The sequence below is a fragment of the Bufo gargarizans genome, chromosome 2, assembly GCF_014858855.1.
Source record: "Bufo gargarizans isolate SCDJY-AF-19 chromosome 2, ASM1485885v1, whole genome shotgun sequence".
Taxonomy (NCBI): domain Eukaryota; kingdom Metazoa; phylum Chordata; class Amphibia; order Anura; family Bufonidae; genus Bufo; species Bufo gargarizans.
In genome coordinates this window covers 69,330,021-69,342,696 of record NC_058081.1, presented here as the reverse complement: position 1 = coordinate 69,342,696, position 12,676 = coordinate 69,330,021, and the positions used below count along the sequence as shown (strand labels likewise).

At 42.9% G+C, this 12,676-nt stretch overlaps 1 protein-coding gene across 1 annotated transcript in view; it reads left to right on the top strand.

Moving 5' to 3' along the window:
• The window catches only part of COLGALT1 (collagen beta(1-O)galactosyltransferase 1), a 31,132-nt gene extending 18,920 nt beyond the window's left edge, over positions 1 to 12,212 (top strand). The window contains exons 9-12 of the mRNA XM_044283029.1: positions 7,088 to 7,220; positions 7,481 to 7,608; positions 9,880 to 10,086; positions 10,597 to 12,212. Coding sequence (XP_044138964.1) covers positions 7,088 to 7,220; positions 7,481 to 7,608; positions 9,880 to 10,086; positions 10,597 to 10,864 — 736 coding nt within the window. The 3' untranslated portion in view covers positions 10,865 to 12,212. The remainder of the gene's footprint in view (positions 1 to 7,087; positions 7,221 to 7,480; positions 7,609 to 9,879; positions 10,087 to 10,596) is intronic.
• Positions 12,213 to 12,676: the final 464 nt, after the last annotated feature.

Sequence of the window (12,676 nt, the reverse complement as noted above, 5' to 3'; positions counted from 1 at the left end):
AACAACCGCCTAAAACATCTGTTTTCCTATGTATTAATGGCCATGTTTGACCTAGAGAAGTAGTATCTGATGTCCGGCTGGCAGAATGCTTCTTGGCTTAAAGGACCAGCACTTAACTATGCAGCAGAACTAGTCGCTCCTATTTACCGTAAATGTTCTTGGCACTGGAGATGTGACAAGTAGGGATCGTGGTGGTGGGTGGTCGGGGGGTCAGGGATTTCTCTCGACACTGCAAAAGTGGTGGAAAAATGGCAGTGTGTCTTATGGAGCGAATACTAATGAGCGCTCCTGGTGTTGGCTTTACTCACCGCTCCCTGGTCCTTTGCTGGCACTGCGCTGTCTTGTACAGTGTCAGAACTTCGTGTAAGCGCGCGCGTGTGTGTGTGTGTGTGTGTGTGTGTCAGTCAGGTTACAGTGTATTGCTGCAGGAAGAGCACCCTGGATGTCCCAAGTGGGGGGCCCAGTCCAGAGCAGGAGGGGCAAGTTCTTTCATTTTATGTCTGAGGAGGACTGGGGGTCTGATCTGACGTCTGAGGAGGACTGGGGGTCTCCATAGGCTCAGGTACTGAACTGCCATTCCATACAATAGTACTGAAGAGTACCACACTTACAGGGCCTATTGTGCCCTATTTTTTTCCACATGGTTATACAGTGCCCTCCTATTGACTTCCAAACCATTGACCAGGTAAATGGTGCCTAAAGTTCCACAGTTCATCCCTGCACCCCATCCCCATCCTACGAGAGAACACCTAATGTGTACATGAGACGAATGCTGACCTCTGCTATGTCCATCCTGAAAACCACTTTATTTTTTTTTATTGCAGTAATTTTGCATGTTACTATTACTTCCTTAGCAGAGCTACGTCTTACAAATTGTGTAATCTGATTCTGCAATCATAAGATCTTTGTTCCCTTTTTTTGGATTACCTATGTATGTAGGGAAGAGATTGAAGTATAACTGCATCATCAGTACGCAGGGGGTTTTCTTGTCTGATACCATGTGGTAACATAAATCTGCATAGGTGCTGCATACTGAAATGCTAACCAATGTTGAACTAAGACCTAGTGCAGATTTTCTACATTTTCCATTTCTGTTCTATTAGGTCATAAAAAAAAAAAAAAAAATCTATGTACTGTGCTGACAGATGTAGCTTAAAAAGGGGTTGCCCAGCCTTTGGAAAATGATGGCCTGTCCTCTGGATAGGCCATCACGGGTGTCTGACCCCCGCTGATCAGCTGTTCAGTGTAGCTCCATCGCCATAATTCTGCACCTACGCTACACAACAGTCACCATTGTAGCGGTGGGAGCTTACTACTACAACGCTGCTCCCATTGATTTTTGGATGGCGTTCGTGGCATCGGACCCTTGCCGGTCAGCTAGTGATAGCCTATCTTCAGAATAGGCCATCACTTACTAAAGGCTGGACAAGCTCTTTAAATCTCAAGTGGTCTTGTCTACATCCTTAGGCATGATGCAAAGGACCTTTTGATACAATAAAAATATATTAAATAGGCACTGTATTCGCAACAAAACTTTGCATGAATCAGTAGTGCAAGTGAAAAAACCTTGTAAAATATCTTATTAGAGAAAAATGCTTCTTTCTTCACTTATCAGCCACTAACCATTCCCCTCATTCACCGATCATTTGCTCTTAGCTCACTGTTAACTCATTGACTATCAACTCATGAAGTGGTCAGGTTACTGCTGCTGTCCATAGAGGTCTATAGAGAAGGGAGGGCCAATAGCAGGAGTGAGCTGGTGGAGGGAGACAGAGGCACAAACACACAGATGCTGCTTCTGGCTTTAGTAATTTCTCTATCTCAACCCAGTACTGCAGTCACATCTACACTGCTCAGTACTGCTATAATATGTTCTCTGTGCTACTGTTACTTCTGAGAGTGTGCTAGAGAGAAAGGGAAGCAAGATCGCCACTCTTCTATGTGTGCCATGTATTGGAAGCATCATAATGGGTAGATATGTTATACTGCATATACACGCTTGGCAGCTTATTGTGAAAAGTCATCTGAAATGAAGTGTGCGCCTTATAGTGTAACTGTCATATTTATTTTTTTATTTGCTAGTTTATTAGAGCTAGGCATGTATACCTGAGTTAGTCTGTCAATGCTTGTCAAAAGATCTGTAATTGCCTGTAAACAGAAGACAGAGGGGCGGTCCTTCACACTGCATGCCTGCATTAGGCTTCAGAGTGAGGAGGCGTGTCTGTCAGTAATCCAATCTGATTGGCTGTCAGGGAGCTGCTGGCTACAGCAAGTGTGTATGGGAAGTGAGGGAAAGCAGTTTTGGCCTCAGAACTGGCAGAGGAGCCATCTTAAGAATGTCCTCATATTGTAGAGGTTTAAAAGAGCCGTAAGGAAGAGGAAAAAGTCAAGGAAAACAGTGGTATGTGAAGAAACTAAAGACTGCATTATGCATAATGCTGCAGCAGCAGTAACAGATGCTAAAATAGATTTTTTAAATATTTTATTTATTTAAATGAAAACATGACAGTTACACTTTAAGAAAACTTATTAAAACAAGATTGCTGCATTATTGCGGTTGTAGTCAGGAAATGGAGAATTGCATAATAGTTTTCTGGAAGTAAAACTGGAAATTTGGTTGAATGCTTGTTTATCTGAACAAATATTTCTCAGGAAACGAGTTGACACCACCAGGCCGGGTACCTGTACAGTATTAGAATGTATTGGCTCCGATGAGCTGAAGTTAATAACTTCATAAATTTTATTTGTTCTGTATAAAAAAAAAATATACATTTCCCGAACTCTGGTTGTTCCAAGGTACCACTTGGAACCGAATCGCGAAGCAATAACTTCGGCTCATCGGAGCCAATACATTATAATACTTGTATGGATCTCCTGCTCCATACATTATTAGAACAAAGTTTTATCCGAATCGACTTCGTATGTTTTCATCCGAAGTCGATTCGCTCATCCCTAATGACAGCGGGCGCCCAAGTACCAGCAGCCAGGCCTGCGTACTGCCACTCCATTAAAATTCTGGGACTGACTGAGAAGAGGGTTAGATTTAGCACTCTGTGATACTTGTTTTTATGGCTGCTATAGTGACCAAGCTATTTTTAATTTTAATTTATTTTCTATATATTTTTTTTTTTTTTTTACATTTTCATCGTCTCATTATGTCTTTTTATAGTCTTATGAGGGCTTTTTTTTGTGGGACAACTTGTACTTTTTATCAGGATAATTTTTGAGGTGCATAACACTTGTGGATCGCTTTTTATTTCCTTTTTGTTTTGGTGAGAATAAGCAAAAATGAAGATTTTTACAGCATTCACCATACGGTATAAATTACATGATAATTGCATAGTGTGAGTCATTACGGACGCAGAGATACCAAATATGTGGAGGAGACTTTACTTTCGCTCCTTTTTCCATTTTAAAGCTTTTTTTTTATGGAACAAAGGTGTATTTTTTTAACTTGGATTTTTTTTTTTATGAAACTTTTAAACTATTTACTAGTCCTTCAAGGATCTGTTGATCTTTTCTATAATACTCTACAATTTATGCAATTTGTATTATTCTGTCAGTGCTATACTGACATCCACCAGCAGGCTGTGCCAGAGAGGCCTGCTATGATACAAGGCAGGCATGGCAGGGGCCTTCACTAGGTTCCAGCTTGCCGTGCACAGACATTTGCTCCTTCTGTAACCACATTGATGCTGCTGTTGCTATTTCCCTTGGCATTAAATGGGTTAAATGTCTTCCGCTCTGAGATCGAGGGAGATGTTCAAGCTGCTATATGGCAGTCCCTCGCCTTCTGAACGTCTCATAGGCCTGCCACAATAATGTTCCTATGGAGCCCTGCCCATGGCGGGGTTCCATATGAACAAAGTGAATCTCCTATAGACTGCAATGTTAAATCATTGCAGTTCATGGGAACAACAGATGATCGCATGTTAAGGTCCGCTAGGGGGACTTAAAATAAGTGGGGGAAAAAGTTAAAAAGTTTTCAAAAATATAAAAAATCTAAGGACCTAAACATCTTGGGAGGCCACACCCCAAAACACCTGTACCATTAAAATATAAAAATATTTATCTTGTATGGTGAACAATGTAAATTTGTTGCCTGACCTCCAAGAAAATCGAATAAAAAGTGAGCAAGAATAAAAGAAAACTACAGGTTGCCCTGTACAAAAATGAGTGGCCACACAGTTCCGTAGACATAAATATAAAAAAAGTTATGGGGGTCAGAATGTGACAATGTAAACAAAGCAAATTTACTTAAAGTACTAAAACTGAAGAAAAACTAAAATATATATATATAGTGTCAGTTTTAATGCATAGGGAACCCATAACACTGTGTTGGAATTGGAATTTTCCAGCTTCCCACTAGATCATACGCAATATTAAAGGGGTTGTCCCATGAAAAATATTCTACCAAAAAATTGTACAGCCACTGAGATATTCAATATAATGTATCTGTATGGCCCCATCTGCTGTTTTTTTTCCCCTCACATTTCTTTGTCCCTCTCACTGAGATGGCCGCACAGGCTCAGTTTGATCCTTCAACTACCCCCTGAGCTGTGATGGGGAGAGCTGAGACACGCCCCCTGAGCTGTGATAGGGAGAGCTGAGACACGCCCCCTGAGCTGTGATGGGGAGAGCATGGACACGCCCTCCTGAGCTGCGGCAGAGAAGACACTCCCCTTGAGCTGTCAGCTTGATATAAATCTAGCAGAGCAATGAATGAGGAGATCTCTGGATCCATGTGAGGTACAGGGCTGGTTCTAGCTTTGTTAGTAATAGATTTTCATGATGTCTGATTTTCATTTTTTACATTAGTCATGGGAGAACCTCTTTTAAAGGGTTTCCGTCACCAGAATGAACCCTATTAAACTGGCTGACATGTGCTAATGTCAGCAGACCCCAACTCTCCTAATATTATGCTTATGGATGCGCCCCTTACTGCACAATTTAAACTTTGATATGCTAATTAGCCTCTAAGGACAAGGCGGGGGGATGGGGGCATTTGTTGACAGGGCCAGGCAGCGTTCGTCTCCTCCTGCCGGCCCTATGTGCTGGATAAATCTCACGCCTGCGCAGTCCCAGCACACAGGGCCGGCAGGAGGATGCAAACGCTGCCTAGTCCGGTCAATCAAGGACGGCAGTGCGTGACTTGAGGTGGGCGAACAGAGCCTCTAGGAGCAGGAGGAACGCCCCCCCCCCCCCCCCCCCCCTGCTCTTAGAGGCTAATTAGCATATCATCAAAGTAAAAATTGGGCAGGAACGGGGGCATCCATAAGCATAATGTTAGGAGAGTTGGGGTCTGCTGACATTAGCACATCGCTAATGTCAGCCAGTTTAATGGGGTTAATTCTGGTGACAGAAACCCTTTAAATTTAAACTTGTCCTGCAAAAAAAGTCCTCATATGGTTAAAGTCCTGGCTCCCTGAAGACATAGAGTAAACAACAAGAGGAGTGTGTGATACTTCTTTTCTTTATGCTTGATCTCAGTATCTACTCCTGTGTTTGCGTTTGGCTCAAGAGACTGCATCTGAGACCACATGTCTGATTCCAGCCTAAAAAAAATACTTTCTGGCCTGGAAAAAAGTGAGAATTCGTTCCACCTCATTATTTAGAGATGAAGTCATAAGCCCTGCAGATGCCTTCACAGCTGTCAAGCTGCACAAAGGCCAATTCCTTCCTCAGCTCCTGGGAAATCATAACTCCATAATTCCCAACCCTCCCCCCATCCATCCCAAGTCTAAGCCCCTGGAGACTGAAGCCGTACTGAGCCAGTATAAGAAGTAATGTATAAATGGTAGGTTATCCACACCCATCTGCGTCCTCCAGTTGGATGTTCTCCTGTAGTACTGCAGGTCCATGGGTTGCTTCTGCTGTTATAGCTCAGCCCCTATCAAATTAATGGATTTAGCTGCAATGCCACAAACGGCCTATGGACAATAGTGGAGCCATTCCTGCAAAAGGGCAGCCCCGTTTTTGTATTCTCGTACAACCCCTGCGCTGGATTACGTTAGGATAGCAGCAGCTTTTCACGTAGCCCTACATATAGCAATAACTGTTAGCCGTGCAACAGGAATGGACTGTCTGAGTCTGCCTGGGTATCAGAGGGGGAGCATGCTTCTAGGGGTGCTCTGCACCTCTGGCTTTCATCTGCTCTGCTTGGATCCATAGAAAGTCTAAGGGAGCTGCATGTTGGAAAAGCTGAGGGGGCCCGATGACGGTTGAGGGTGCAGATCTCAGCATGGTTTCAGTAAATGCTTGGCTCCCGCTTAGGGGCTTTTCGGGCAGGGGCATTTGTATAATTGTCTTTTTATGGATGTCCTTTTTTTGATGACCCTTTTGGATAGAAAATATCAGTTATCACGTATATGAGGCTGACCATATGTGGACAACGGCTGGGGTTGCGTAGCCGAATACAGACACCTTCAAGTCGCATGAAAAGTCTTGGATGTGATTCTTCTTCTCTATGGAGTAAAAAAGTTGCAAGTGGTTACTAAGAATATTCAGTCTTCTGGAGGTGGGAGGCTGCGAGCTCTGGAAGGATTGATGGTCATGGCCTGGTTCTTCATCAGGAACTCTCTGTATAGGTTTGCCGTCCATGTGACTTGTGTAGTAAACACAACAAGGGGCTCCTACATGTCCGTACACTGCATTCCACCGCACTGTAGAAATTGCTATAGGACTTGGGCTGTAGACACTACATCAGGGTTGAGCAACTTTCAGCACTACAACTCCTAGCATGCACACTTGCTTGACTGCTCTTATAACGCCCATAGAAGTGAATGGAGCAATCTGGGAGTTGTAGTTTCAAAAGTGCTGGAGGTTGCTGATCCCTGAATTCACATGCATAAATCCATGAAGGGGAAATGGGAGGCTCTGTATGAACACCTGTAAATACTGTATGTGGAAAACTTGTCTTAGAACTGCATGGATTTGAACCCTTGGTCCCAGTGATGCCCAGAGCTCCGCGAATACATCTTAATTGTTATTTCATTATATAATTTTATTATTTTTTATTTTTTTTCCCCCTAACCTTTTGGTATGAAATTGATATATAATGTATACATTGATTTGTCTCTCCATACAGGGCACTGAATGACTCTCAAGTGGCTAAACTTGGCATAACGATGCTACCAGGGTATAAGGATCCTTATCATGGGCGTCCGCTGACCCGAGGAGAGATGGGCTGCTTCCTCAGCCACTACAACATCTGGAAGGAAGTGAGTTTCTATCATTAGCTCCTGTACTATGATGTCCTCTTATGGAAAAACAAATCTATAGAAATGTCTGGATATTCTGGTTTCTCAGATTTTCACTACAGAATATGGTATGTAGCAGAAAAGCTATTACATCTGCTGGTTTATCTTCTCCCGATCTTTAGACATGCCAGACCCTGATGGCCAAGATATTTCTGGCAAAGACATTCCAAATGAAGGAATAGTTGTCACTTCCTTGGTAACGTTCCTGCTCCTTTCCACAGATCTCTGAGCGCTCGCTGGCTGTTTCTGCTGTCTTCGAAGATGATCTGAGGTTTGAGATTTTCTTTAAGAGGAGACTGGAGAACCTGTTGCAGGATTTGGAGAAGGCAGAACTAGATTGGGATCTTATGTAAGTTTAAAGGGAGACCCTATTCAGTTATTGTCTTTCACATATTGATGAGCAATTTTTTTTTTTTTTTATTGTGAACCCTCTGTCTCTGTCTTGACACTCAAGACAGGCTTACTTAACACTGTCTCACCAGAGAGGCGTTGGGGAAGATGACTTTTTATTTTATTTTTATAATTTAACATAAGAAGCCTTAAAGGGGTTCTCCTGGAATTAAGAAAATGAAAATACTTTAAATATTACTTCATTATAAATATATTCCCAAATACTTTTCATTAGTTATAATGGTTTGTTTAGTCTGGGAGCAATCATCAGGGGCAACAAAATGGCCGCCGTCCTATACACAAAACTGCACAAGTTACTTCACAACACTCCTCTCCTACTAGTCAGGGATTATGATGCTGAATACAGCTGATAAGATCTTCAGCTGAATCTCTGTAGGAATGGAGTTCATGAGGAGACACGAAGTACAGAGAGGAGGATGTGGATAATTAGTAGCAGCTCTTGTATGCTGTCTCCAATACCACAGTCTGTCCTGTCCATCCTCCCTGTACTTCATGTCTCCTCATGAACTCCATTTTCTTCTTCATGGAGAACTCCTTAAAAAGGGTTAGGCCTTCAATACCTGATCTGAATGGATCAGACACCCTGCATCTCTGTCAATCGGGTGTTCTGCATAAGTCCTGATGCTAGCACTTCACACCACTTGTGCAGTGGATTGAACTTGCAACTTTTTTAGTGGCCATTTTGCATCCATTTTTGAAAAAATTGCAATTCTAATTTTAACAGCGAATAACATAGTTGTAATTCATTGGCTTTTTTTTATTTGTTTTTTTTATCCCAACCCCTACAGTTCACCCCTGGGCATCCAGTGCCCCGTCCCATAGCTCCCAGTATGTATAGTGCCCTCTTATAGTGCCAATGTATAGATGAATGCCCCTGTATATAAAATGACCTTCACAGAGTGCTGCAGTATATGTAATGATCACCACATAGTGCCCTGGTATATATAACCAGCTCCCACATAGTGCACCAGTATAAAAAATGAAAAAAAACTCATCCACTTGCACATGAGGGAACACACTGGAGGCACCAGGACCTGACACCCCCAGTGTTGTGATGTCAATCATATGACATCATGATGCTGGGAGCGTGAGGTCCTTTATCCAGTGAGCATCAAGAGTTATTTGCCTGAAAGGCTTTTTTTTTATTCACCAGAGTATACCCATTTTTAATGGTTGTTAGACAGGTGCACTGCTGTCTAAACGGCTGTTAGAAAATGGGCCCATTAATTTCAGTGGAGTCAGTCTGGCCATGAAAATGGCCAAAAGTAGGACGTGTCCTATTTTCGGACTGCCGCCTTTAAAAAAAAAGAGCCCTGTAATTGGTTCTTAAAACAGTAGTTCTAAAAACGATCGTGTGAATGGGCCCTAAAGCTTCATATATTAAATTACAAGACTTGCCTACCCTAACCCTAAGCTCACACCCAAACGCGCTGTAAAACGCTCAACACGTGAAAACCAATGCTTCCCTATGGCCCTGGTTCACACTTGAGCGTTTTACAGCGCGTTTGAACGCGCTGTAAAACGCCCGACGCATAAACAAGTTCTTGAGCTTATTTTTTGGGCGTTTGTCGTGCGTTTTGGCCCATAGACTCATTGGACAACACTGCAGTCAATCACACAAACGCGCGTTTACTATTGCAAAAAACGCGCATAAAAACCCAGGGTAAGTCTTCCCTGGTCAGACACGACAATAAGTGGACATCCTCTTGAAGGTCTTGCTTCATCACATTACTAATCTAATGGACTGTACATCAATATAATGTAAGAATTCCTCTTACCAAGCGTAGGAGCATCTCCTGAAGACCACGTGAGGCACACCACCATGCCCTGTCAGCTCTGTCTGCTCCAGATGGAATGCAAACTATCAGGAATGGTCAGGGTTGGTATTCCTATTGCTAGGAAGGAAGAGAGACTAGGCATTGATACCTACATGCAGGCTTTAATGTTGTGTGGCTCTTAACGTTCATCCAGACCTCAGAAATCTATGAGGTTGGCCACCATTTTCATGGCGGGGGAAGGGTTACTTATGCAGTGGAAAATGTAATTCATGACCGTAGTTTAATGTAATTTTCAGAAGCTGGTCTTAGAGGAGGCATACTAGAGGTTTCGGTGTCGTGGTAGCATGTAGCGTCATGCATGTATAACGTTTTAGGTATTTTGTTTAGAGTTTTTAGCCATGGTCAAGTTTTATGTGGATTTTCTCTTGTAGTTACCTGGGTAGAAAACGGATGCAGGTGGATGAGCCTGAAGAACCTGTTCCTGGGGTCCGAAATCTGGTTGTCTCTGACTACTCCTACTGGACGCTGGCATACCTCATCTCCCTGCAGGGGGCTAGAAAGCTTCTCAATGCCGAACCGCTAAGCAAGATGCTTCCAGTAGACGAGTTCCTGCCGGTCATGTATGACAAGCACCCCATGTAAGTGCAGCTTTCGTTTTTTTTTTTTTAAGTGGTTTACCTGGAAGATACATATTGATGCCCGATCCACAGGAAATGTCATCAATATGAAATCTGTGAGGGCCTGACTCCCATGACCACCCACTGATCAGCGATTTGAAGGGACTTTGGCACTAGCACAGGGATCGGCAACCTTTGGCACTCCAGCTGTTGTGAAACTACAATTCCCAACATGCTCTTTTCACTTCTGTGGGAGTTCAGAGAACAGCCAAGCAAATGTGCATGATGGGAGATGTGGTTTCTCAACACCTGGAGGGCCGGAGGTTGCCTACCCCTCTGCACTAGGACATTGTATACCAAGCACAGCTCTTACATTGTATAGTGGCCGTGCTCGGTCTTGCAGCTCAATCCCATTCACTAGAATGGGACTGAGCATAGGAAGGCTGTGTGACTGATGGACGTGTGATCTCTGCAAACCTCACCATGGCCTTCTATAGAAGTTTTTTTGTCATCCTGGTTTTCTTCTTTCAGCTCGGACTACTCCTCTCAGTTCTCTCCACGGAACCTGCGTGGCTTCTCCGTGGAGCCATTGCTGATTTACCCTACACATTACACCGGGGATGAGGGCTACATAAGCGATACCGAGACCTCTGTTCTGTGGGACAATGTGACGGAAACAACTGACTGGGATCGGGCTAAATCCCAAAAGACCCAGCAGCAGAAGAAGCTACGCAGTGAAGCTCTGAACACCCCTTCCCTCCGATCACCTTTTGACAGTGCCGCCCGGGATGAGCTATGACCTTCATGATATCCACGACTTAAGATGAACCACCCGTTCAACGTGTAGGGAAATGTCTGAGTCCTGATGATGAGGCACGACAGGGCAAGTGGACTTTTTTAGGTGACCAAAGCATGGTGTGTGGAACCTAGTAATGACTACCCTCCTCTTCCAAGTAGAACGCCACAGCTGGGAAGGGTGCTGTCTCTGAGGGAACCGGTGCTTAGCAAAATGGGATTAGCTCTGCTCTGGGTTAATTAATAATAATTATTTATATATGTACAGATAAAATCGCCTCGTAGAAGCCGAGAAACCAACAGCTGAGCTGTTCAAGAGATCTTTTAGTTTTATTCAAAGAGCTAATGGATTTGATCACATCTCGTAGTAAGACCTTTGGTATCCTCACCCAGCTGCTTGGGTTACGCTGCGACGTATCCAAGATGCATGCGAAGTAAATCTGCATGTATTTTCCATGATGCTAATTTTGAGTGTACCTCGTGGCCGGGACTCCTTGTGCCTTAGTAATATATCACTGGTTTGTAATGGTTTGATTGGCTGCATTCCCTTACATAGTGGATATAGTAGTATCCCTTCATGACCATGTTGGTACATAATGTGTAAGATAATGCAATTGTATGATCTGAAATGCTTCATCTGGGCATACCCAAAGCTTCAGGTGGTGGGATCGGACAATGAGTGAACAGCATTGCTAAACCATGGATCATCCCATTCTGCTTGAGTTGTAGTGAACTTAGTTAATTCCCCCTTTCTCTCAACAACCATTTTTATTCTCTGACCTGTTAGTAAGATACATGATGCAAACTGTAGTGAAGGTAATCTTCTTACCAAAGACTGTATTTGTGAGCTATAACCTCCCTTCTGATCCTCAGCTGTGTCATGTGACCAGCACTCTGACTATCCAAATAACAGAGCATCTTATGTGTGGACAGGAGGCCAGTTTCTCTGTATTTCTATGGAGCCTCAATGTCGGGCATATCGGCATGAATAGAGAAGAAATTGACTTCCTGTCCTGTGTCAGTTGGAGAACAGAATGCTGGTCACATGACACAGCTGAGGATCAGAATGGCGGCTAATACTCACAAATACAGTCACTAGTAAGAACTACATATTACATCATGTACCTTTCTAACAGGTCTGAGAATAAAAATATTTGTCGGAGTGCTACTTTAATAGAAGCTGGCTGTAGGGTTTTCCACTACTACTTGGGGTATGCAGGTGAAACTCGAGAATATCGTGCAAAGTTCATTTATTTCAGTAATGTAACTTAAAAGGTGAAACTAACATATGAGACTCATTACATGCAGAGCGAGATATTTTAAGCCTTTATTTGGTATAATTTGAATGATTACGGCTTACAGCTTATGAAACTCCAAAGTCTCAATTTTAAGTCTCAATTGCTCAGGGGTTATGGATTAATTAGCTGACTAGAGTGTGACACTTTGAGCCTAGAATATTGAACCTTTTCACAAAATTCTAATTTTAAGCTCACAAATGCAATTCCTTTTAATTTGCATTACTGAAATAAATGGACTTTTGCACAATATTCTAATTTTTCGAATTTCGCCTGTAGTAATGCGGTGGGTCTAATATCTGAACCATATGTAGATGACACATTTAACCAGTATGCAACAGTGACACCTGGAGGCCACATTCGGTTACTGCATGTGAGTGTGTAACCTTATAAAGCTTTATCCAGAAAACACAATTTTTAAATAAAAAAACAAATGCAATTGCTTGGTGATTAAAGGATCCTCAACTTCCATTAGTGTTTCCTCTTTTATGCTATGCCAACGAGACTGGCAGAGTGGTAGA